This window comes from Rhinoraja longicauda, chromosome 17, assembly GCF_053455715.1.
Source record: "Rhinoraja longicauda isolate Sanriku21f chromosome 17, sRhiLon1.1, whole genome shotgun sequence".
Lineage (NCBI taxonomy): Eukaryota > Metazoa > Chordata > Chondrichthyes > Rajiformes > Arhynchobatidae > Rhinoraja > Rhinoraja longicauda.
In genome coordinates, this window is record NC_135969.1 from 16239556 (window position 1) to 16267052 (window position 27497).

General features: G+C 47.7%; 1 protein-coding gene across 5 annotated transcripts in view; it reads left to right on the forward strand.

The window, feature by feature from the left end:
- The window catches only part of sema3b (sema domain, immunoglobulin domain (Ig), short basic domain, secreted, (semaphorin) 3B), a 143143-nt gene that overhangs the window by 98628 nt on the left and 17018 nt on the right, over positions 1–27497 (forward strand). For all 5 annotated transcript variants that reach the window (XM_078414215.1, XM_078414216.1, XM_078414213.1 and 2 more), the window contains 7 exons: positions 3126–3245; positions 4871–4964; positions 9640–9759; positions 16960–17102; positions 19634–19748; positions 21257–21326; positions 22832–22976. In XM_078414215.1, the coding sequence (XP_078270341.1) occupies positions 3126–3245; positions 4871–4964; positions 9640–9759; positions 16960–17102; positions 19634–19748; positions 21257–21326; positions 22832–22976 (807 nt within the window). The remainder of the gene's footprint in view (positions 1–3125; positions 3246–4870; positions 4965–9639; positions 9760–16959; positions 17103–19633; positions 19749–21256; positions 21327–22831; positions 22977–27497) is intronic.

Genomic DNA, 27497 nt, shown 5'->3' on the forward strand with positions numbered 1-27497 from the left:
GCTCACAACCCAACGGTGTGAACGTTGAATTCTCCACTTGTTGGTAACTAACCAACAAGCACCCATTGCCACAGTCATTGCCTCAGACGGCTGTGGAGACCAAGTCAATGGATATTTTTAACGTGGAGATTGATGGATTCTTGAGCAGCAAGGGTGTCAGGGGTTACGGGGAGGAGAAGGCAGGAGAATGAGTTTGAGAGGGAGAGATAGATCAGCCATGATTGAATGGTGGAGTAGACTTGATGGGCTGAATGGACTGATTCTCGTATGTCTTATGAACATCCCCCACCCCAGTTTTCTCACCCCTCTCTTCACTGTGCCCCATCTGCATGCTGGATACACAATTCTTCCACAATCCCAAAGATGGACACGAAATTCTGGAGTAACTCAGCAGGTAAGGCAGCATTTCGGGAGAAAAGGAATCGGTGATGTTTTGCGTCGAATCCCTTCTGAGGAAGGGTTCTGATCAGAAACGTACCCACTCTTTTTCTCCAGAGATGCTGCCTGCCCCGCTGAGTTACTCCAGCATTTTGTGTCTATCTTCAGTATAAACCAGCATCTGCAGTCCCTTCCTACATATTTTGTATCTCATCACCTCCTTCGCCTCCCCTCTCCATCCCCCTTCCACCCATCTCCATTCCACTGCCTTTACATTTCACACCTCTTCAGGCAGATAGCCATCAGGCTATTAAACACCATGAACTCCAACTAAACTCCCAACGACAAATTGCCTTGGTTACACTAGCGACTTTGTTCTTTGTTTGATTTTTTGCACTATATTGTACTTTTTAACTTTGTTGAACTTTTTTAATGTTTGTCTATTATATTATCTATTGAATATGTGTTTACAACCTGTTGTGCTGCTGCAAGTAAGAATTTCATTGTTCCATTTCCATACATTTGACAATAAAATGCTCTTTCATCTTTCCATCTTTGGCCTTTGTCCAACAATCTGCCCATCAAAATCACCTGACCCGGAACGTCACCAATCCCTTTTCTCCAGAGATGCTGCCTGACCTGCTGAGTTACTCCAACACTTTGTGTATATCTTTGGTATAAACCAGCATCTGCTGTTCTTTGTTTCTATGTTCTTCCAGCACTTTGTGTCCTTTTTCTGTAAGTCTGCAGTCCTTTGTGTCTTGTGTAAGAAGGAACTGCAGATGCTGGTTTAAACTGAAGATAGACACAAAAAGCAGGAGTAACTCACCGGGACAGGCAGCATCTCTGGAGAGAAGGAATGGGTGACGTTACGGGTCGAGTCTGAAGAAGGGTCTCGACCCAAAACGTCGCCCATTTCTTCTCTCCAGAGATGCTGCCTGTCCCGCTGAGTTACTCCGGCTTTTTGTGTCTTTGTAATTTATATTTTGAATTGTGTCTCTTGTGTTTGTCCAACCAAAGATGCTTGCTGGGTGTTTTTAAATAAACTCCAGATGAATCAATTCTCCCCTTCCATTTTCACCTTAAACACCACAACATATGTGAGAATATTGCTTTAACGTTGATTGTAAGTGGTGAAGTCTGAAGAAGGGTCTCGACCCGAAACGTCACCCATTCCTTCTCTCCTGAGATGCCGCCTGACCCGCAGAGTTACCCCAGCTTTTTGTGATACCTTCGATTTGTCCCAGCATCTGCAGTTATTTTCCTACGTAAGTGGTGATGTGGTCAATTCTGGAACCAGGCGATTATTCCACGAGTTTTTACTAACATTTACACCCTCATTAATGCACTGGCATTGCTAACACTTTGAAACCAGATGATAATGATTATCACAGGGTGCTGCACCTGGTTTAAGTCAAATTTCAACGTTCTCGCCTGAAATTCCAGGGTTTTTATTTGATTTGGGAATCGAGTTTCAAGGTTCCGTACACGTGGCTTCCTGAGAATGGAAAAATAGTGGCTGTAAATATTAATGACCGTTCCTTAACAGAGGTGAAAGATAACCTACATAGCCGCTCGCCTGCCCCTGGACAGGGGAGGAAGTGGATTGATATGCTAAGTGTAACATTGGTGGGGAGGGGAGAATTTCTCATTCTTAGATTTATATGATAAAACATAGAACAGGGCGACACAGTGTTGCAGCGGTAGATTTGCTGCCTTACAGCGCCAGAGACCTGGGTTTGATTCCGACTACGGCCGCTGTCTGTACGGAGTTTGTATGTCCTCCCCGTGACCTGCGTGGGTTTCCTCCGACATCTTTGGTTTCCCCCCACACACCAAAGATGCACAGGTTTGTAGGTTAATTGGCTTGGTATAAATGTAAAAATTGTCCTAATCCTATCCTAGTGTAGGATAGTGTTAATGTACGGGGATCGCTTGTCAGCAAACGAAACTAAACTAAAAGTGAGGAGGGGCAGAACAAAGTGCGGATATAGGTGAAGACAGGTTTTGAATCTGAAGAAGGGTTCCAACCAGAAGCATTCCCCATCACCTATCCACGTTCTCCAGAGATGCTCCCTGGCCCTCTGAGTTACTCCAGCACTGTGTGTCCTTTTTTGTTGTAAACCAGCTTCTGCATTTCCTTCTGTCTACAGCCACGAAATAGAGGAGAGGTTGGGGCAGTATCAGACCTGGGTCTCTGGCGGTGTATGGCGGCAATTCTACCGCCACGCCACTGTGTCATTGTGGCACAGTGATGGAACAGGCCCGATGGACCATATAACCCATGACTGCTCGTAATTGTTAGCCGTTCACTGTTGTCTGTGTTACTATGTTACCGTACAACCCAGTGGTGTGACTGTTGATTTCTCTCATTTCAAAACCACCTGCATTCCCTCTCTGTCCACCCCCCCCCCCCCCCCCCCCCAGTTGTCCTGCCAGTTCCACTGTTCGCAGCCAGATATCCCATGGATCACCTCTTCCTCAGCCAACAACGGGCTCCGCCTTTCCTTGGCCATCAGCGTCGGCTCCTGATTTGTTCTGTATCTTTTCATACCTCTGGCTTCCCTCCCCTCTGGCACTCAGTCTGGAGAAGGGTCTCGGCCCGAAACGTCACCTATTCATTTTCTCTAGAGATGCTGCCTGACCCCCCTGAGTTACTCCAGCATTTTGTGTCTACCTTCGGGTGTAAAGCAGCATCTGAGGTTCCTTCCCACACGTTCCTGATGTCTATGTTTCCTCTGTTGTAGGCAGAATGTGCCAACTTCATCAAAGTGCTGCACCAGTTCAACAGGACCCACCTGTACAGCTGTGGTACCGGGGCATTCCACCCAGTCTGTGCCTACATCGAGGTCGGCAACAGGTTCGACGTGAGTGCTTCTTTCTGTTGGTTTTCGCGACCATGATCGCGAATGAAGGCTGTTTTTTCTCTCCAGGAATTTCCTTCGACCCATTCCTCAGAGAGAACAAGGGGAAGCTGCAGTGGATCTCCAGGGGGTGCTGCCAGACCCGCTGAGTTACTCCAGCACTTTGTCTCTTTTTTATAGTAACCCAGCATCTGCAGTTCCATTAGTTTCCATTAGTCCTTTTCTTAGTTCACGTTTTGGCTGCAGAGTGGCACAGCTGCTACTGCCAGTGCCTCACGGCGCCAGAGACACGGGTTCAATCCTGACCGGCCTGCTTGGAGTTTGCACCTTGCCCCTGTGACCACGCGGGTTTCCTCTGGATTGGTCGTCTCATTAGCCCCCTTCAATTGCCCCATGTGTGTCGGTGACTGGGAATACTTTGGGGATAAGTGAAGGGAATGTGGGGGAAGATCGGGCTTTAACATTGGATTAGTGTAGTGTGGTAAATGTAGGAGGTCTGAGCCTCGGCAAGGCCACCAGCATAATCAAGGACCAGTCTCACCCTGGTCACTCCCTCTTCTCCCCTCTCCCAACAGGCAAGAGGTACAAAAGTGGGAAAACGCACACCTCCAGATTCAGGGACAGTTTCTTCCCAGCTTTTATCAGGCAACTGAACCAGTTATCACCAACTAGAGAGCAGCCCTGAGTTACTATTTACCTCATTGGAGACCTTCGGACTGCCTTTAGATGGATCCTACTGGACTTAATCGTGCACTAAATATTCTTCCCTCTACCCTGCACCTGTACACTGCGTAATCATGTATGGTAATCATGTATAGTTTTTCTGCTGACTGGAGAGCACGCAACAAGGAAGCTTTTCATTGTACCTCAGTACATGTGACAATAAACGAAACCGAAGTAAACTAAGAAGTATACACAAGGATATATTCATGATCCACCAATCTACCTCGATGTCGCCCTTGCACTCTTTATTTTACCTGCACTTTCTCTGTCTCTGCGACACTGTAATCTGCATGATTTGATTGCTACCTGGATAACACTCAGAACAAAGTTTTTCACTACTGTATCAGTACACATGACGATAATGTACCAAAATGGGTGGTTGATGGTTAGCGAAGACAGTGGGCTGGAGGGATTGATTGTTGCCATGCTGTATCTCTGAGGTTCTTTGAAGGTAAAGGCCTTGGCAGTTGATGGATGAGGCTGGTGGGGCTTTATTCTTCCTTGACGCTTCTTGCTTCTGAAGAAGAGACCTGACCTGAAAGCGCCTGCCTAACTGCCTCTTAAATGCCCCCTCCGTCTCCTTTGGCAGCTAATTCCATACCAACTCCAGTCTATGTGAAAAAAACGCTTTCTCCTGAGATCCCCTTTAAAGTCTGTTGCTCTCACCTTTCCTCTCATAATGTAATATATTTCTATCAGGTCACCCACAAGCAATTTTACACTGGGGAAAACAAGGCCATCCTATCCAGCCTAGCAGTCCCTCCCCATAGCCAAAGTCAGTCAATCCACGCGACATCCTGGTGAATCTCCTCTGCACCATCTCCTCGCGGAGAAATGGCTGGAAGGGCCTTTGACTCTGTCCTTCACTGCATTGTGTTAATGTTCTGTCGCCTCCCTTGTTGCAGGAACACCAGTTCAGGATTGACTTCAATCAAATTGAAGATGGAAAAGGACGGAGCCCATACGACGCCAAGCACCTGTCCACCTCCATTTTGATAGGTGAGTGTTTGCAGATGGGATGGGCTAACGTCGGTGTGCAGTGTGTTCGGATTGAGGCAGTGGTGGAGTGGGCCGCTGGAGGCCCTGCAGCAGCCTGGGGCTCGGTTAGATCGGATGCAGCTCCAAGAGGCCGAGCACTAGGCTTGTATTCACTGGAGTTTAGAAGGATGAGAGGGGATCTTATAGAAACATATATAAATTATAAAAGGACTGGACAAGCTAGACGCAGGAAAAATGTTCCCAATGTTGGGCGAGTCCAGAACCAGAGGCCACAGTCTTAGAATAAAGGGTGAGGCCATTTAAAACTGAGGTGAGAAAAAACCTTTTCACCCAGAGAGTTGTGAATTTGTGGAATTCTCTGAAGCCAATTTGTGGAAGCCAAATCACTGGATGGATTTAAGAGAGAGTTAGATAGAGCTCTAGGGGCTAGTGGAACCAAGGGATATGGGGAGAAGGCAGGCACGGGTTATTGATTGGGGACGATCAACCATGATCGCAATGAATGGCGGTGCTGGCTCGAAGGGCCGAATGGCCTCCTCCTGCACCTATTTTCTATGTTTCTATGGACGGGGCCTGCAGCGGCACCTGTGGAGGACACCGACAGTGTCGCCTGGTCAGGCCGACCCCCGCAACTCCAACCCAGTGCCGATGCCAGGGCAATGTGCCTTTATGGCCATGTTAAGACTGTAACCTTGTTAACAGCTCTGAACGAGAAGGGAACAATATGGTGCAGGAAACGTGGCTATACTGCCTCAGTGCAATCTACTGTCTTACACACTTGTACTCAAGTATGATTATGTCTAACATATAAGATTATGTCTAACATATTAGTAAGATTGCAAAAATAGATTTCACTGTACCTGTGACCATAAAGCACCATTGAACCATTGGGACTGAGGTTGGAGAGAGTAGCCTACAGGGCTCTAAGTGTTGGGGCTGGCGATGTAAGGACTGCATCAGGTCCAGGAGCACCCGAGGATTTGGGGGAGACTGGAAATCCTTGCCTTCCACGATTAGTGACGCGACGGTCCATGGGGAAGGGGAGGCTGGATGGGAGAAGTGGGGGTCAAATACTGGAGTCATCTTTCTGGGGGAGGGAGGTTGAGATTTTTGGATGAGATGGGGGAATTAGCTGGGTTACACTGATCCAAGGGAGAGCTGTCGATGTTTGTGCCTCGTTGAGTGAACCGGCAGTAGATTAGTGTATAGACAATAGACAATAGACAATAGGTGCAGGAGTAGGCCATTCAGCCCTTCGAGCCAGCACCGCCATTCAATGCGATCATGGCTGATCACTCTCAATCAGTACCCCGTTCCTGCCTTCTCCCCATACCCCCTCACTCCGCTATCCTTAAGAGCTCCATCCAGCTCTCTCTTGAAAGCATCCAACGAACTGGCCTCCACTGCCTTCTGAGGCAGAGAATTCCACACCTTCACCACTCTCTGACTGAAAAAGTTCTTCCTCATCTCCGTTCTAAATGGCCTACCCCTTATTCTTAAACTGTGGCCCCTTGTTCTGGACTCCCCCAACATTGGGAACATGTTTCCTGCCTCTAATGTGTCCAATCCCCTAATTATCTTATATGTTTCAATAAGATCCCCCCTCATCCTTCTAAATTCCAGTGTATACAAGCCCAATCGCTCCAGCCTTTCAACATACGACAGTCCCGCCATTCCGGGAATTAACCTAGTGAACCTACGCTGCACGCCCTCCATAGTTTGCAGATACATCATGGAAACAGGCCCTTTAGCCCACCGAGTCTGGCCTGACCAGCGATCCCCATACACCAGCACTAGCCTGGTACATCTTTGTAGTGCGGGAGGAAAACCAGAGCACCCGGAGAAAACCCTCGCGGGTCACGAGGAGAACGTAGAAACTCCGTGCAGACAGCACCCGTAGTCAGGATCCAACCCAGGTCTCTCTGTCGCTGTGAATCTGTGCCCCAATGGACAGTTGCTACTCCAGTACTTGGAGTTGAATATTGGAATCTGGGTGGCACAGTGGAACAGCAGGAGAGATGTTCACCGATTTCCGGCACCTCCTTTAATCTGAACACAATTATGAGAGTGCATTGAAAATTGCCCCTGGAAGCCCCCACAAAAACGTGGCGGTGCGGCGGTCGATCTCAACCTCACCGTGACTTCCACGGCCGATCGGCTGGTCGAACTTGCCAAAGATCCGTTCCCATAGCTGACTTCCAAGGCCGACTTTGCGGGTCGGTGCACCGGCGGCCTAGCGGACCGTTCCAGCACCTTGCGGCTCCTCTCGGAGGCTGTGACCTCTGTCGGTCCGGCAAAATGGATAATCCAGCAAGACTCTGGAATCACGGGTGCCGGAGAATCGGCGGTGGACCTGTACGTATCATTGCTGTACAAGTACTGTTTATTTAGTGAGGTTCATGCGAACGAGGAATTTCATTGCACCCTGGTCTGTGTAATAATAACAAAATCTGTGAACCTGACTTCTTTCAACTCTTCATGATCTTCCCCCCTCTGTTATTCTCCACCATTTCCGAGAATATTTTTGTGACTTCCGTTAAGACAGACACAAAATATTTTTTTTTAGTTTCTCAACTATTTCTTTATTCCCCAATGTCATTCCTCCTGGTTCAGTCTGTAAGGAATTCGCATTAACCTTTCGTAGACTTTTCCTTCGTGCATGTCTTTGGAACCATTGCCGTCTCTTTGCATGTTTCCAGCGAGATTGTTCTCATTTTTCACTTTCCGTTTCCCCGTGAATGCCTTGGAGCTGCTTTGCCGAATCCTGCACTGTCCACAGTCTACAGGCACGCTGGCTCTTTTTAAGGGAACATTATAAGGCTTTCCCTTTGATCTACTTTATTTCAATCCATAATTGATCCATAATTCAATCCATAACGGAGGCGACGGCTGCAATGGGCCTTCGTGGCCGGCCGCGCTGGGACGGTGAGATGGCGCAAAAACGGCGCCTCTTGCACATGGACTCTGTGGGATGTTCTGTACATTCTGTACAAACCAGGGGGGGTTGTGCTCAAGTATGATGATATTCTTGCTGAGCTTTAAGCACTTGGTGCACGTGATAATAAATAAATCATTGACTTCTGTTGTGAGTTTGCAGCTTAGAGGGAAGATACTGTTCTAGTCTATGTACTGCTTTCTAAAGGAATGGATAGGTGACATTTAGCATTGGGATCCATTTCCAGACTAACCCAAAATGCCACCTATCCTGCAAATTGTCCCTCGTGTGCAGGATGGAGCTAGTGCATGGGGTGATCACTGGCTCTGTGGGCTGAAGGGCCTGTTTCAACATTATAAAAAACTAACCTGGCGAGCCCATCCCATGGTGGGGACCTACCGAGCATTCAAGTGGGCGGGTGGGTTGGCGGAGGGGAGTGGTCCTTGGGGGATGGCCCCTGTGTGAGTGGGCGAGCACGCCTTGGCCGAGGGTGGGTGATGTCAAGAGTCAAGAGTGGTTTATTGTCAGACGTCCCGAAAATGAACAATGAAATTCTTGCATGCATTCGCACACCAAAGTACTCTAGAAAACCCATAATAAACTACACAGAAAAAGTTCAGTATATATGAAAACCAGAACAGACAAATGAATAGACAATAATAGTGCTAAGTCAAAATATAATGTCCCCAAATCTACATTGTTAGGCTAGGGCTACGTAGATGCGCTATACAGAAAGGGCCAGAGCAGACTTTATCTGCTAAGGAGACTCAGGTCCTTTGGAGTGCAGGGGGCACTCCTAAGGACCTTCTACAACACGGTGGTTGCATCGGCCATCTTCTATGGAGTGGTCTGCTGGAGCAGCAGCATCTCAGCGGCGGAGGGGAAGAGACTCGACAAGCTGGTCAGGAAGGCCAGCTCTGTCCTGGGTTGCCCCCTCGACTCAGTGCAGGCGGTGGGAGGGAGGAGGATGATGGCAAAGTTAACATAGCTGCTGGACAACGACTCCCACCCCATGCAGGACACTGTCATTGCACTGAGTAGCTCCATCAGTGACAGACTCCTTCACCCCAAGTGCATGAAGGAGAGATGTAGGAGGTCCTTCCTTCCCGCTGCTGTGAGACTGCACAACCAGCACTGCTCCCAGCAGACGCGTCAACAATAACAGCTAAGAACACACAGAAAACTGATGACAATTTATGTATCTTTTATTTATAATGAATGATCTCTTGCTCTCTTGCTATCCACTTTGCTGCTGTAACACTGTAAATTTCCCCGGTGTTAGACGAATAAAAGAATATATTATTATTATATCATTATTAGTTCAGAGCTTATTTGTAGGTTGGATTGAGAGGGAAAGGTAGAAATGGCCATGATTGAATGGCAAGTAGACTTGATGGGCTGAATGGCCTAATTCTGCTCCCATATGAACATGAATAGCCTGCTGGTTGTTGGGAAGAAGTGTTCCTGAACCTGGACGTTACATTTCTTCCCAATGGCAGGAGTGAAATGAGAGTGTGGGTCTCTGATGATGCTGGCTGCCTTTTGCGGCAGCGACTTCTGTAGATCCCTGCGACGGTGGGGAGGTCAGTACCCGTGATGGACTGGGTAGCGTTCACCACTTTTTGCAGTCTTCTTCGTTCCTGGGCGTTCCGGTTGCCGCGGGCATCAGGGAAGGGGGGCGGGGAGTTGATTGAGGACGAGGGCATCCATTAATGTTTGCCCCCCATGCGGTTTGCCCAGGTGAGGAGCTGTACTCCGGCGTTGCCACTGACCTGATGGGCCGGGACTTCACCATCTTCCGCAGCCTGGGGCACCGGCACTCTATACGGACCGAGCAGCACGATTCACGCTGGCTGAACGGTGAGTCCCAACCTCCCGGGAACAGAGAGAGGCACTTCAGTTTCCTTCACTTGGTTAAATCGATGATCGTTTGGTTTTGTTTTTTAATTATATGATAGTTTAGTTCAGTTTATTAAGTTTATGATAGTTTAGTTTATTAACTATAATAGTTTAGTTTAGTTTTGTTTATTAATTCTATGATAGTTTAGTTCGGATTATTAATTCTATGATAGTTTAGTTCAGTTTATTGTCTATGATAGCTTAGTTTACTAACTCTATAATAGTTTAGTTTAGTTTTGTTTGTTAATTCTATGATAGTTTCGTGTGGTTTAGTAAGTCTATGATAGTTTAGTTTATCTTCAGGTTAGTTACATAGTTCGGTTGGGCAAGGTGGGATGAAGGGCCTGTTTCCACAATGTATGACTCTGTCTTTATGTGCAAGGGCCAATGGGAGCAAAGGCTTTTCTTTTAAAACATGTTTAAAATCTCTTCCTTCTCCCTCCCCCACCATCCATCCAATTTATAATATCATGTAACAAAATCTCAGTTAGAGTCCTAGAGTTACACCACATGGAAACAAGCACTGTAGCCCAACTCAAACATCTCAAATTATAGTGTTTATAAGACATTCCCTTTCATGGACAGAAACGTTTTGCAAGGATATGAGCCAAATTGATGGAAGGTGCCTTCCTGAGGTAGTCCCATTGGCCTCCCTGTGGCCCATATGCCTGCAAACCTCTTCTATCCGTGAAGTGATCCACACATTTGATTGTGATTCTGACATTTGAACTGATTCAGGGACAGTTTCTTCCCAGCTGTTCACAGGCAACTGAACCATCCTACCATCAACTAGAGAGCAGTCCTGAGCTGCCATCTACCTCATGGTAGACCCTCGGAGTATCTTTCATTGAACTTTACTGGACCGTATCTTGCACTAAATGTTATTCCCTTTATCATGTATATGTGTACTGTGGATGGCTCGATTGTAATCATAGAAACATAGAAAATAGGTGCAAGTGTAGGCCATTCGACCTTCGAGCCAGCACCGCCATTCAATATGATCATGGCTGATCATCCATAATCAGTACCCTGTTCTTGCTTTCCCCTCATATCCCTTGAATCCGTTAACCCGAAGAGCTAGGCCATTTAGAACGGAGATGAGGAAGAACTTTTTCAGTCAGAGAGTGGTGAAGGTGTGGAATTCTCTGCCTCAGAAGGCAGTGGAGGCCAGTTCGTTGGATGCTTTCAAGAGAGAGCTGGATAGAGCTCTTAAGGATAGCGGAGTGAGGGGGTATGGGGAGAAGGCAGGAACGGGGTACTGATTGAGAGTGATCAGCCATGATCGCATTGAATGGCGGTGCTGGCTCGAAGGGCTGAATGGCCTACTCCTGCACCTATTGTCTATTGTCTATTGTCTATTGTCTAACTCTCTCTTGAAAACATCCAGTGAGTTGGCCTCCACTGCCTTCTGTGGCAGAGAATTCCACAGATTCACAACTCTCTTGGTGAAAAAGTTTTTCCTCATCTCAGTCCTAAATGGCCTACCCCTTATTCTTAAAATGTGACCCCTGGTTCTGGTCTGGACTCCCCATATAGTCTTTCCACTGACTGGTTAGCACGCAACAAAAGCTTTTCACTGTACCTCGGCACACGTGACAATAAACTAAACTAAACTCGTCGTTATTTAAACATTGCAATTGTAGCCACCATCACTGCTTCGTCTGGCAGCTCGTTCAATGCCCCCGCCTGTACATATGCAAAGTTTCCAGAACAAAATGCTGATGCACAAAAAAAACACCACACGGCCTCAGTCCAGTCCAACTGAAAGTTGTGCTGCAGTCGACAGTTTGTTGCCCCGGAATAGGGCGTTGTCATCGAGGGGTCACATGGTAATCATGCCCATAGCAACGCGGAGGACAAGAGAGTGTGAGCAGTAAGTAGAGGCCATATTTGGAGTATTGTTCTCAGTTTGGTCACACCGCTGTAGGAATGATGTCATTAAGGTGGCATTAGGGCGGTGCAGTCACCCAGCGGTAGATTGCTGCCTCACCGCGTCTGAGACCTGGGTTCGATGCTGACTACAGGTGCTGTCCCTGCAGAGATTGTACGTTCTCCCTGTGACCGCGTGGGTTTTCTCCGGGTGCTCCAGTTCTCCCACATACTCCAAAAACGTACAAGTTTGCAGGTTAATTGGCTAGTGTTAGTGATCACCCCGTACACTAACACTTTCCTACACACTGGCGACAATTTATAATTTTACCAAAGTCAATTAACCTACAAACCCCTACGTCTTTGGAGTGTGGGAGGAGACCAGAGCACCCGGAGAAAACCCCCGCGGTCATTGGAAAAATGTGCAAACTACGTACAGATAGCACCCGTAGTCAGGATTGAACCTGGGTCTCTGGCGCTGTAAGGCAGCAACTCTACCGCTGTGCCAGCCTGAGAGCTAACCCTGAGTAACGCTGCCATGCACAACGCAGTAACCACAACGAGAGCCTCCAGCAGCAGAACATCATGTCTGATGTTGACTGTCTCATTCCCATGTTCTTTCCCTCTCCCACTGTTCGGTGTCACCATGAGCGAGTGTGCAGCTGGCACGGTGTGTGTGTGTGTGTGTGTGTGTGTGCGTGTGTGTGTGCGTGTGTGTGCGTGTGTGCATGTGTGTGTGTGCGTGTGTGTGTGTGTGTGTGTGTCAGAGAGCCAGCACTGTAACATTCTTCAAATTGTTCCTTTACTGAAGAGCTGGCCAAGGATTCTCTGGCAGAACGGGAGACCAGCTACTGCCAAGCGTTGAGTGATTTTCAGAGGGGTATGTTAGAGTGTAATGTGGAAAAGAAGAGAAAATATCTGAGGGGAGAGAGAGATAGTGTGAGAGAGTGTGAGTGTGAGAGAGAGTGAGTGTGTGAGAGACTGTGAGAGTGAATGTGAATGTGAGAGTGAGTGTGAGAGGGAGAGTGAGTGAGAGGGAGAGTGTGTAAGAGGGGGAGTGTGTATGGGAGAGTGAGAGAAAGAGTGTGAGAGGGAGAGTGCGAGAGGGAGAGTGAGTGTGTGAGAGTGTGCGTGTGAGAGTGTGCGCGCGTGCGAGAGTGCGTGTGTGAGAGATTGTGGGACAGGGAGAGAGTGTAAGAGTGTGGGAGGGAGTGAGTGTGGGAGGGAGTGAGTGAGAGGGAGTGAGTGAGGGTGAGAGAGAGAGAGAGAGAGAGAGAGAGAGAGAGAGAGAGAGAGAGAGAGAGAGAGAGAGAGAGAGAGAGAGAGAGAGAGAGAGAGAGAGAGAGAGAGAGACAGAGAGAGAGAGTGAGAGACAGAGAGAGAGAGTAAGGCAGTTGTAAGGCAATAACTACCGCTGTGCCACTGTGCTGCCCCAAACATCGCCTGTCCACTCCCTCCACAGATGCTGCCTGACCCGCTGAGTTCCTCCAGCACTTTGTGTATTTTGCTCAAGATTCCAGCATCTGCAGTCTCTTGTGTGTCCAGATGCGTGAGAAAGCCTGGGACAGGAGGGAGACACAAGCTGAGCAGGGAAGCAAAGGAGCAAAGAGGAGAGAAGTGGGAAAAGTCAAGCCATGGGGGTGAGCCAAGAGATAAAAGAGGGAGGAGAGGGAAACAGTGTGGCTCAGAGTTCCTACTGGGCTTGCAAACATTGTTGCTTGCACCACCTTCAGGAGGCTCAGTGTATTGCAGGGGCTTTAGGAGTTATATGCAAAACAACCTCAGAGATAGATTCAAAAAGCTGGAGTAACTCAACGGGACAGGCAGCATCTCTGGAGAGAAGGAATGGGTGATGTTTCGGGTCGAGACCCTTCTTCAGACTGGTTAGGGATAAGGGAAACGAGAGATATAGACGGCGATGTGGAGAGATAAAGAACAATGAATGAAAGATATGCAAAAAAATAACGGTGATAAAGGAAACAGGCCTTTGTAAGTTGTTTGTAGGGTGAAAATGAGAAGCTAGTGAGAATTGGGAGGGGGAGGGATAGAGAGAGAAGGAATGCCGGGACTAACTGAAATGAGAGACACCATAAATCACTCCATTCTCCTCACCCGACTTGAAACCTCCTTTAACATCACCGGCACAGCCCTATCCTAGTACAAATCTTACCTCTCTGACAGGCACCAGTTCATCTCCATTAACAACTGTAAATCCCCCACCGCTCCCCTCCCCCAAGGAGTCCCCCAAGGCTCAGTCCTTGGCCCCCTCCTCTTCATCCTCTACCTGTTCCCCCTTGGTCAATTAATCTGCCGTCATGGTCTCAACTTCCACTGCTTCGCCGATGATATCCAGCTCCTCATCTCCACCAAGTCAATCTCCCCCACCACACACTCTACACTGACAAACTGCATCACTGAAATAAAATCTTGGCTTCAATCAAATTTCCTCAAACTCAACTGCAACAAATCTGAAATCATCATCATTGGTCCAAAAACGCTCACCAAATCCACCCAAAACTTCATCCTCAATATTGATGGTCTCCCAGTATCCACCTCCCCTCACATCCGGAATCTTGGAATCATCTTTGATCAAACCCTCTCCTTCGACAAACACATCAAACACAACGCAAAGACAGCCTTCTTCCACCTCAAAAACATTGCCCGTCTCCGTCCATCCCTCTCCTCCACAGCTGCAGAAACCCTCATCCACGCCTTCATCACCTCCCGTCTGGACTACTGCAACAGCCTCCTCTATGGCGCACCCTCAAAAATCATCAGTAAACTTCAATACATTCAAAACTCCGCTGCCCGTCTACTCACCCACACCCCGATCCATGACCATATCACCCCCGTCCTTTACAAACTCCACTGGCTCCCCATCCCCCAGAGAATCCAGTACAAAATCCTCCTCATGACCTACAAAGCCCTCCATAACCTGGCCCCATCCTACCTGACCGACCTCCTCCACAGGCACACTCCCACCTGCACCCTCCGCTCTGCTGCTGCCAATCTCCTATCCCCCCACATCCGGACCAAACTCAGATCCTGGGGGGACAGGGCTTTCTCCATCGCTGCTCCCACCCTATGGAACTCACTACCCCAAACTGTCAGAGACTCCTCCTCACTCACCACATTCAAAACATCACTGAAGTTTCACCTGTTCAGTACTGCCTTCAACCACTGATGGTCACCTCACCTTCTGTCTCCTTTCTCTGTTCGTTTACTTATTTATCTATTTATTCACTTCCCTATGTTCTCTAAATCCCTGTAAAGCGTCTTTGAGTATATGAAAAGCGCTATATAAATGTAATGCATTATTATTATTATTATTAATATTCATACCACTGGGCTGTAAGCTGCCCAAGCAAAATATGAGATGCTTTTCCTTCTGTCTTAACATTTATTATAGCACTTGACAATGCAGGAAAACAGCAGCCAATTTGCACATAGTAATATCCTACAAACAGAGGTGAAAGCACAGAGGGTGAGGAATGAGACAGGGCCTCTCAGACCATAAAGTCTGAAGATGGGTCCCAACTCGAAACGTCACTTATCCATGTTCTCCAGAGATGCTGCCTGAGCCGCTGAGTTACTCCAGCATTTTATATCTCAATGTCTGCAGGACAAACAAAAGTGTGCACCGCCAGACTCAGAAACAGTTTCTTCCCCTCTGTTATCAGGTTTCTGAACGGTCCTTCCATTAGTTTGGCACTGACCGAGTCGCCCCCTACACCCTTGTGGACATGGCACTTTGTCTCTGGAACTGGAGCGCTACCATGATGAGAACTCTATTCTACGCTCTGTATCTGCTCTTACCTATTGCACTTCATTTTGGCTTGATTGCACAGTATTTATGTGTAGTATTATATAGAGTATTGTATTTATGTATCAACCATAGTACCATCTGACTTGATTAGACAGCATACAGAACAAAGCTTTTCACTGTACCTCAGTACACATGACAATAATAATAAACCTAAAACCTAAAATGTTATACCATCGATTTGCCACCACCCTTGGTTCCAGAGCCTTTCTGGATTGTCTTTTTATTTTGGACCAACAGAGGCCCGCCTCGGCCTGCGAGGGGCCGTGATACCGGCCAGCAATGGCGGCCTTGGAAGTTGGCTATGGGAACGGATCTGCCGGCTCCGGCTGGGCCGAAGTTCCAGAGCCCCGGCCTGCAGGGGGCAAATTCGACCCGCCGATCGGCCGCGGAAGCCCCGCCCGATGTGGTCAAGATCGGCCACTTTACCCGGCTGAGGCGCCACATTTTTGGGGGGGACATCCGGGGGAAGGATTTCAAGTGCGCTCTGATAATTTTGTCCGGATTAAAGGAGATGCCAGACGACTGATTGTCGGAAAATTGGCGGTGACCTGTAACAAAATAGTTCATCTGTTTTAGCAACGTGGACTGAAGGGTAAAAGGTTGCTCAGACACTGGGGATAATTCTCCCTCCCTCCCTACCCCGAAGTAGCGTATCGTTTGGATCCATTTGTGGGGTCAGACAGGTTTTCACTTGAAGTTTCATGTACATGGTGGCACCCCTCTCACAGTGGCACCCCCCTTCAGTTCAGTACCTGAGTATCCGCCAAGGTCTTTGTGTTGGAGTGGACTTGCATCCACAATCCACGGAAGCAGACCCTTTGGCCCAACTCGTCCATGCCAACCAAAGTGCCCCATCTAAGCCAGTCCCATTTGCCTGCGTTTGGCCCATATCCATTTAAACCTTCCCTATCCTTGTACCTGTCCAAATGACTTTTAAATGTTGTTGCACCTGCCTCAACCACTTCCTCTGGCAGCTTGTTCCATATACATACTCTGTGTGAAGAAGTTGCCACTCATAGAGTCGTACAGTGTGGCCGAACGCCCACACTGACCAACATATCCCAACTACACTAGTCCCACTTGCCTGCATTTGGCCCACATCCCTCTAAACCTGTCCTATTCATGTACCTGCCTAATTGCTTCTTAAACGTTGCGACAGTCCCTGCCACAACTATCTCCTCCGGCAACTCATTCCACACACTAACTCTGATGCCTATTAAATTGTTCCCCTCTCAACTTAAACTGCGTCTCCAAACTAGGCGAAACAAATTAATACGATAACTGGGTCTGTTCTGCTGTCCTGGCGCACAGGTAAATAAAGTGCATCTGGGAATCAAATGCTGTCGGTTGTCCAGTTGATCGGTGACGACATTGGAACTTCCCAAAACTGCCCATCCCATGTCCCCAAACTCGCCCTCGTTTAGAAAGCAGCTGAGCTTTTTTTTAATCTTCTTTCTCGAACGCAGACCCCAAGTTTGTCGGATCGTTTTGGATTCCTGAGAGCGACAACCCAGACGACGATAAGATCTACTTCTTCTTCCGAGAGATGGCCGTGGAAGGGCAGAACCTGGGGAAGTCCACTTTCTCGCGGGTTGGCCAACTGTGTCGGGTGGGTCATCGAGGATTGGCGACGGAGTGATGTGTGACCGCCCAACTCAAGGGTGGTGGGAAAAGGTGGTCACCTCAACAGGGCCAGAGGTTCCATCGTGGTTGGGAGAGTTGGGAGAGTTGCGCCTGTGGCTATGTTAGATGGATGAGCCTCATCATTTGTTCACAGCTTTGTTCTTGACTAGTAAGGGCATCGAAGGTTACGGGGAGAAGGCAGGAGAATGGGGTTGAGAGAGAAAGATAGATCAACCACGATCGAATAGCGGAATAGACTCAATGGGTCGAATGGCCTAATTCTACTCCTATGTCTCACAATCTTATGGTGTTTTAATAACAGTTATGGATAAGGTTCACCTTGATCCACTTATTACCGGCTATGCTTTGTCCTGCCTCTCATTTTTCCTGGATTTCTTTCCCCCACAGTCCCCCACAGTCTACAATCAGTTGGTGTAGCACAATGGCGCAACGGTAGAGTTGCTGCCTTCTAGTGCCAGAGACCCAGGGTTCAATCCTGACTATGGGTGTTGTCTGCATGGAGTTTGTACGTTCTCCCTGTGACCGCGTGGGTTTTCTCCGGGTGCTCCGGTTTCCTCCCACACTCCAAAGACGTGCAAGTTTGTAGGTTAATTGGCTTTGGTAAAATTGTAAATGGTCTGTAGTGTGTACGTTAGCGCAGGTGTATGGGTGATTGCGGGTTGGCACGGACTGGGTGGGCCAAAAGGCCTTTTTCCGTGGTGTTTCTGTAAAGTAGGATCTTGACCCAAAACGTGACCTATCTATTGTTCTCCAGAGGTGCTGCCTGACCCATAGTTATGATTGAAGCTGGGTCTCTGGCGCTGTAAAGCAGCAACTCGATCACTGTGCCGCCCATTTGTGTCGTTTGCTGTAAACCAACCTCTGCGGTTCCTCGTTTAAAAATAGGTCAAAGCTCCTTCAGAGTCACAGCGGGACTATTGGCCCAGATTGTACATTGGAGTTCCTGGAGTGGGAATTGAACCCTTGATCCCAGTGCTTGAATCCAACACACTGACACTGCCGCTCCCTGCACAGTGTGTGGATGTGGGATGGGAACGGTCTGGATTGCTGAGCTATTCATTGCTCTACTCCCTAGCCTCCTGGGACCCCGAGCGGTCAGAGTGCAGGGCCCCCGCCCCATTCTGGAGGAGTCGCCATGGCGATTTGTCCCCTCGTTTCTCATTTATAAGTAATGACCTCCAGTGGAGGACATCGCCGAATATTGCAGAGCACAAACAGATCACAGCATGGTTTATTAATAGAGCACTCAGTGGGGAATGGAAAGTTGTAATCGAGCATTAATCTTTAGACTTGATGCAGAAACTCTGCAAGAGTGTCCTTGAAGGCCGGCGTATTGCTTACACCGCAGAAGGTTGCTGTCCTTTTAGAGATGATTGGCTATGTTTGACACAGGCAGCATTTTAGACTTTAGTCTTTAGAAATACAGGTCTGCCCACCGAGTCCGTGCCGACCATCGATCACCCCACACACGAGCATTATCCCGCACACTCGGGACAATTTACAATTTTACTGAAGCCAATTAACCTACAAACCTGTACGACTCTGGCATGTGGGAGGAAACTGGTGCACCCAGAAAACCCACGTGGTCACAGGGAGAACGGGCAAACTCGGTACAGCCAGCACCCATTGTCAGGTTCGAAACCCGGGTCTCGGGCACTGTGAGCAACAACTCTATCGCCGCGCCACTGTGCCACAAAACATCGACTTAAAGCGTGGTCAGACCCTCAGGAACACTAAGCGTGCACGGTGGCACAGCGGTAGAGTTGTTGCCTCACAGCGCCAGCGATCCAGGTTCGATCCTTACTACGGTTGCTGTCTGTACGGAGTTTGTAAGTTCTCCTTGTGACCTTGTGGGTTTCCTCTGGTTGCTCCGGTTTCCTCCCTCATTCCAAAGACGTGTGAATATGTAGGTTAATTGGCCTAACATGTAGGTCTATTGCTGCCACTGTGGAGTGAGTGGATGAGAAAGTGGGATAACATAAAATCAGAGTGACCAGGTGAATGGTCTCTATCAACTATTGCACTTGTTGATGGCTTTCACATTGGAAGAGCCTAATACAAGACCCAAGCCTTGAAGGAACATTCCCAAATGTCTGCAGTGGTCTCATATTATCTGTGTGACTAAAAGGCAGCCAGCATCATCAGAGACCCACACCACCCTGGCCATATCTCATTTCCTGCCATTGAGAAGAAGGCACAGGAGCCTGAATCCAATGTGGAAACAGGCCCGACAGCCCACCCAATCCATGCCAACCAAAATCGCCCTCTACACCAGTACTATCCTACACGCCAGGGACAATTTACAATTTTTTAAACCGAAGCCAACTGACCTAGTTGTTGGGAAGAGGCTGCTCCTGAACCTGGATGTTACAGTTCTCAGGCTCTGAGACCTTGCTCCCGATGGCAGGAGTGGAACGAGAGTGTGGCCAAGATGGCGGTGGTATGTGGGCAGTTAAGTTGCCAGGACCTGCCTAACGCCCTTCTCCCATATTTCAGAATGACCACGGGGGACTGCGAAGCCTGGTGAACAAGTGGACAACATTCCTGAAGGCCCGGCTAATCTGCTCAGTCCCTGGCAACGAAGGCATTGACACCCACTTCAATGAGCTCAGTAAGTGGCTTTGTTCTTTATTTATTTTTTCCTTCATCCTCACTCAGTCAAGCCAACAGCAGCACCGAGTAAATATAAAATGGCTCGTGGTTCACAGAGACTTAAAAAGAGAGAGTCGACACTTTTAGTTTAGTTTAGTTTAGAGATGTAGAGTGGAAACAAGCCCTTTGGTCCACCGAATCCACGCCGACCATCGATCACCCATACACTGGTTCTATCTGACACGTGAAGGGCAATTTACAGAAATCAATTAACTTACAAATCTGTACGTCTTTGGAATGTGGGAGGAAACCGGAATACCCGGAGAAAACTCACGTCACAGGGAGAACGTACAAACTCCACACAGACAGCATCCGTAGTCAGGATTGAACCGAGGTCTCTGGCGCTGTAGGCTGCAGCTCTACACTGCGCCACTGTGCAACATCTCCACAACACTGGATCGTGCAACTTCATGACATGATTTTGAAGTTTCAGTTTAGAGATACAGCATGAAACAGGCCTTTTGGCCCATCAAGTCCATACTGACCATCTATCACCCATTGGCACAGGCACAACTTGTAGAGTCGATGCCTCACAGTGCCAGAAACCCGGGTTTGATTCTAATTATGGGTGCTGTCTGTACAGAGTTTGTACGTTCTCCTTGTGACCGTGTGGGTTTTCTCCAGGTGCTCCGGTTTCCTCCTACATTCCAAAGATGTAGATTCTTGTAGGTTAATTGGCCTCTGTAAATTGTTATCCCACTTTATCATTTAATCCCTACACGCTAGAGACAATTTACAGAGGGTAATCAACCTACAAACCCGCACGTCTTTGGAATGTGGAGGAAATCAGAGCACCTGGAGAAAACCCACGAGGTCACATGGAGAACATACACCTATTTTTAATTTTTTAAAATATATATATATAAGGTAATATATATTATATATATATATGCCCTGAACTTTTTTTGTTGTTTATTGTGGGTTTTACAGAGTACCATCAGTTGTGCTGCTGCAAGTAAGAATGTTATTGTTCCGTTTCGGGACATATGACAATAAAACACTCTTGACCCTTCACAGCACCGGCAGTCAGGATCAAACCCAGGTCTCTGGTGTTTTAAAGCACCATCTCTACCCCTGTGCCACCGTGCTGCCCCTTTCTGAAAGACCTGGCCCGGAAGCAGGGATTGCTTTGTAACTCACGTAGGAATCTTCTATGGTCAGTTCTTCAAGATTTTCCTTTGAGGAATGTTAACATGAATAAATGGGGTCGCAGTGGAGACTGGATCCTAGACCACAGAAAGACTGACCAAAGAACGAGGCCAACTCCATACTTCCAGACCTCTATACTCATATTCCATACCTCCATACTTCCCAGTCTGAGCAATGGTTCCTTCCAGAAACGTCACCTATTCCTTTTCTCCAGAGATGCTGCTTGTCCTGCTGAGTTACTCCAGCACTGTGCCTATCTTCCAAATCTTGTGAGGCGTTGTTGTTGCCTATTTAATGGGCTGTTTAATCTTTCACCAGGGGATGTGTTCTTCCTGCCGTCGAGAGATCGCAGAAACCCTCTCGTCTACACCATCTTCAGTACCTCAAGGTGAGAACAGCAGAGATCATTGCACAACAGATCTTCTGCAACGGGCCATGGATGAAATGAACTGTCACCGTCCTTTTCCTAGGGTAGACGAATCTAAAACTGGAGGGCATAGGCTCAAGCTGAGAGGGGACAGGTTTCAGAGGGATCTCAGGGACAACTTTTTCACTCGGAGAATTGTATCCAGTCAGTATCCGGAATGAGCTGTCAGAGGAAGCTAGATAAGTGGATACGATTATGACTTTGGATAGATATATGGATAGGAAGGGTTTAGGAAGAGGCAGGAAGGTTATAGGCTAAAAGTAGGCAAATGGGACTAGCCCAAATTGCCAACGGTTGCATGAACAAGGTGGGCCGAAGGGCCTGTTGATGTGCTATTCAGCTCAATGACTCTCCAAGCTCTGAGAGGGAATGATAAGTTGATTTCAGTGACTGGTGGACTGTCATTATATGAGCCAGGAGTCTTGTTTCTGTCTTTTCTGTTGTCTGTCCTGAACTGCTGTAGCGGACTGTGCTAACTATGCCTGGTGATGTTGTTGATTGATACGGACTGGTAGGGGTTGGAGGGAGTGTCATAATGGTTAGTACACACACCAGGTACTGAGGTGTGCAGGGACTCAATGATTGTTACACACACCAGGTACTGAGGTGTGGGGACTCAATGATTGTTACACACACCAGACACTGAGGTGTGGGGACTCAATGATTGATGCACACACTGGATACTGAGGTGTGGGGACATAATGATTGCACTGAGGTGTGGGGGCACAGTGCACACACTGGATACTGAGGTGTGCAGGGACTCAATGATTGATGCACACACTGGATACTGAGGTGTGGGGACACAATGATTGCACTGAGGTGTGGGGACACAATGCAATGAGGTGGGGGGCATAGTGCACACACTGGATACTGAGGTGTGTGGGGACACAATGATTGATGCACACACCAGATACTGAGGTGTGTGGGGACTCAATGATGCACACACTGGATACTGATGTGTGCGGGGACTTAATGATTGACGCACACACCGGATTCCCGCAGCTCACTGTAATTTCTTGCAGTCTCGGATGGAGCTGTTCCCAAACCAGGCTGTGATGTATCCAGATAGAATGCTTTCTGCGGCACATCTGTAGAAGTTGGTGAGAGTTGTTGGAGGCATGCTGAACTCCCTGAGCCTGCTAAGGAAGTAGAACCTGAAGATTTCAACCACCTCTACTTACATCCTCCTGGGGAACAATTCCTTCTGCACCCACTTACCACGGGGAGAAGGGGAATGCCAAGCCGTTTGTTTATAGGGGGGTCGGATTCCTTTTCTCCAGGTGGACAATTGGGTCTCCAGACCTTGGCCCAACACTCAGCGTATGGAACTGTTCCTTGTTGGGGACATGCCGAACTTCCTAAGCCTTCTAAGGAAGTAGAGTCGTTGGTGTGCTTTCTGGGTGCGTGTTCTGGTCTTGTGCCTCTTGCGTTACCAGCCATCTAATTCTCTGTGTCATTTCTTCCAGCAACGTGTTCAAGGGCTCGGCTGTGTGTGTGTACAGCATGAACGACATCCGCAGAGCTTTCCTGGGTCCCTTCGCACACAAGGAGGGGCCAAACTACCAGTGGGTCCCTTTCCAGGGCAAGGTGCCCTACCCCCGACCAGGAATGGTGAGTCTGGGTGAATATAGCCCAACCATGGGGCAGGCTGCCCTCGATGGCCCCAGCAACTGGTATTACCCTACCCACAACAATATTGCCCTTGTTCCCACTGTGCTGTTGCACCCAACAACTGGTATTACCCTGCCCACAAGTATATTTTGTAATGATTTCAATGTAATGATTTCATTCGGCCCATTGTCCTGTGACAGCCCACTGAAAGTTTAGTTTATTATTGTCATGTATACTTAGGTACAGTGAAAAGCTTTTTGTTGCGTGCTATCCAGTAAGCTTAAAGATTATACATGATTACAATCGAGTGTATAAATACATAATAAAAGGTATAGTGTTTAGTTCAAGATCAAGTCTAATGTAGTGTTAGTTTGTTTTAGTTTATTGTCATGTTCACCGAGGTACAGCAAACGCTTTTTGACGTATGCTATTAGTCTGTGAAAAGACTATATTGATTACAATCAAGTCGTCCACTGTGTACAGATACAGGATAAAGGGTATAACCTTTACTGCAAGGTAAAGTCCAATAAAGTGCAATTGAAGCTAGTTTGAGGGTCTCCAATGAGGAAGATGGGCGCTCAGGACCACTCTAGCTGATGAGACTTTGGTTCAGTTGCCTGATATCAGGTGGGAAGAAACTGTCCCTGAATCTGTAGCGATGCCTTTTCAAACTTCTGTACCTGTTGCTTGATGGCAGAGAGGAAAAGAGAGATGTGAGACTCGTCCTTGATTATGCTGCTGACCTTGCCGAGGCAACAGGATGTAAATTCAGTCAACGGAAGGGAAGTTGGTTTGCTTGAAGAGCTATACAATTAGTCAAATTCCCCTTCTAGTATTCCCACTGTCCTACATTGTTCTCATTGTTTGGATCAAGTTACAAAACATTATTTAACACCAAAAAGACACAGAGTACGTGAACAACTCAGCAGGTCAGGCAGCATCTCAGGAAGACATGAATAGGCAACGTTTCGGATCGGAACCCTACTTCTGACCCGACCTGAAACGGCCTTTTCTGTAAACTAGTGTGTGCACTTCCTTGTTTCTCTATTATTTAACACCAAAATAAATACACGGTGCTAGAGTAACTCAGTGGATCAGACAACACCTCTGGCAGGCGATTTGGGTCGGAACCCTTCTTCAGAAAGAAGGAAATATTCTGAATTGAAACGTTACCCATCCATGTTCTCCGGAGATGCTGCCTGATCTGCTGAGTTACTCCAGCACTCTGTGAAACGTCACCCATCCATGTTCTCCAGAGATGCTGCCTGATCTGCTGAGTTACTTCAGCACTTTGTGTCTTTTTTTTGTTGTAAATTGGCATCTGCCTCTATTATTTAGCACCATATCTTTGGCCAACAATCTTTGGGTTACAATCTCAAATTGCTCCTTAAAGTGAAACATTACCCTTACCACTCTGGTTCAATTTGCCAATGAAAATAATGTTTTCAGGGAGACTCAAGAGACTGCTGATGTTGGAATCTGGAGCAACAAACAATGTGCTGGAGGAACTCAGCAGGTCTAAAGTCCTGATTCAAAGTTTCAAGTCAAACCATCAACCCAGGGGTCATTGGGGAGAAGAGTCAGGAAGCCATGTTGCAGCTTTATAGGACTTTGGTTAGGCTGCATTTAGAGTATTGTGTGCATTTCTGGTTGCCTTGTTGCAGGAAGTGGAGGCTTTGGAGAGAGTGCAGAAAGAGGTTTACCAGAACGCTGCCTGGGTTAGATAAACACAAAGTACTGAAGTAACTCAGCGGGTCAGGCAGCATCTCTGGAGAAAAGGCCACCAGTATAATTAAGGACCAGACTCACTCTCTCTTCTCCCCTCCCCCGTCAGGCAAGAGGCACAGACGTTTGAAAACACATCCGTCCAGATTCAGGGACAGTTTCTTCCCAGCTGCTTTCAGGCAACTGAATGGTTCTCTCATCAGCTGGAGTGCGGTCCTGACCTCCCATCTACCTCATTGAGGACCTTTGAACTATCTTTAATCAGACTTTATCTTGCACTAAATGTTGTACCCTTTATCCTATACCTGTGCACTGGAGGGCTGGATTATCTATTTTTTTCTTCAACTGGGTAGCACGCAACTAAAAGTTTTTCACTGTACCTTGGTACACGTGACAATAATACCGGCACGGTGGCGCAGCGGTAGAGTTGCTGCCTTACAGCGAATGCAGCGCCGGAGACTCAGGTTCGATCCTGACTACGGGCGCTATCTGTACGGAGTTTGCACGTTCTCCCCGTGACCTGCGTAGGTTTTCTCCGAGATCTTCGGTTTCCTCCCACACTCCAAAGACGTACAGGTTTGTAGGTTAATTGGCTGGGCAAATGTAAAAATTGTCCCTAGTGGGTGTAGGATAGTGTTAATGTGCGGGGATCGCTGGGCGGCGCGGACCTGGTGGGCCGAAGGGCCTGTTTCTGCGCTGTATCTCTAAATTTAAAATCTAAATCTAAAAATCTAAACTAAACTAAACTAGTTCTCGGCATTGCAGTACAGGTCCACCACCGATTCTCCAGCACCCTTGGGTCAAGACAAGAGCCTTGCCAGGTTATCCATTTTGCCGGACCAACATGATAGTGATACAACAAAAGGGAAGGCGATCAACCTGAAGTCGTTGTGCACGTGGGCACGAATGACGTCGGGCGGAAGAGGAAGGAGGTGCTACAGCGGGAGTTTAGAGAGTTGGGAAAAACACTGAGAAGTAGGACGTCGAAGGTGGTTATCTCTGGACTGCTACCGGTACCTCGTGCTGGTGAGGCCAGGAACAGAGAGATAGAGGGTATGAATTTATGGCTGAGGGACTGGTGCAGAGAGCAGGGATTTAGATTTCTGGACCACTGGGATCTCTTCTGGGCTAGGGGTGACTTGTACAAAAGGGACGGGTTGCATCTTAACAGCAGGGGGACAAACATTCTGGCAGGCAGGTTTGCTAGTGTGACACCTGTGGCTTTAAACTAAGTAGTGGGGGGGAGGGGTTAACAAATTGTGAATATGAAGATGAGGTAAAAGGGAATACAGGAGATATTGCAAAAGACTCTCGGAAGAATGGGAAAAGAAGTTCTAGAGGGGAAAAGAAATTAAGGGCAGGGCCAATTGTGAACGATGTGAGAGGGGAGGTAAATACAGAAGTTAAAGTGTTGTACTTAAATGCGCGTAGTATAAAAAATAAAGTGGATGAGCTTGAGGCTCAGTTAGTCATGGGCAAGTATGATGTTGTAGGGATCACTGAGACATGGCTACAAGAGGACCAGGGCTGGGAACTGAATATTCAGGGGTACACAACGTATAGAAAAGACAGACAGGTGGGCAGAGGGGGTGGGGTTGCTCTGATGGTAAGGAATGATATTCATTCCCTTGCAAGGGGTGACATAGAATCAGGAGATGTTGAATCAGTATGGATAGAAATGAGAAATTGTAAGGGTAAAAAGACCCTAATGGGAGTTATCTATAGGCCCCCAAACAGTAGCCTCGACATAGGGTGCAAGTTGAATCAGGAGATAAAATTGGCGTGTCAAAAATGTAATGCTACGGTGGTTATGGGAGATTTCAACATGCAGGTAGACTGGGAAAATCAGGTTGGAAATGGACCCCAGGAAAGAGAGTTTGTAGAGTGCCTTCGAGATGGATTCTTAGAACAGCTTGTACTGGAGCCTACCAGGGAGAAGGCAATTCTGGATTTAGTGTTGTGTAATGATCCTGATCTGATAAGGGGACTAGAGGTAAAAGAGCCATTAGGAGGCAGTGATCACAACATGATAAGTTTTACTCTGCAAATGGAAAGGCAGAAGGGAAAATCGGAAGTGTCGGTATTACAGTATAGCAAAGGGGATTACAGAGGCATGAGGCAGGAGCTGGCCAAAATTGACTGGAAGGAGGCCCTAGCAGGGAAGACGGTAGAACAGCAATGGCAGGTATTCCTGGGAATAATGCAGAGGTTGCAGGATCAATTTATTCCAAAGAGGTGGAAAGACTCTAAGGGGAGTAAGAGACACCTGTGGCTGACAAGGGAAGTCAGGGACAGCATAAAAATTAAGGAGAGGAAGTATAACATAGCAAAGAAGAGTGGGAAGACAGAGGATTGGGACTCTTTTAAAGAGCAACAAAAGTTAACTAAAAAGGCAATACGGGGAGAAAAGATGAGGTACGAGGGTAAACTAGCCAATAATATAAAGGAGGATAGCAAAAGTTTTTTTAGGTACGTGAAGAGGAAAAAAATAGTCAAGGCAAATGTGGGTCCCTTGAAGACAGAAGCAGGGGAATTGTTTATGGGGAACAAAGAAATGGCAGACGAGTTAAACCGTTACTTTGGATCTGTCTTCACTGAGGAAGATACACACAATCTCCCAAATGTTCTAGGGGCCGGAGAACCTAGGGTGATGGAGGAACTGAAGGAAATCCACATTAGGCAGGAAATGGTTTTGGGTAGACTGATGGGACTGAAGGCTGATAAATCCCCAGGGCCTGATGGTCTGCATCCCAGAGTACTTAAGGAGGTGGCTCTAGAAATAGTGGAAGCATTGGA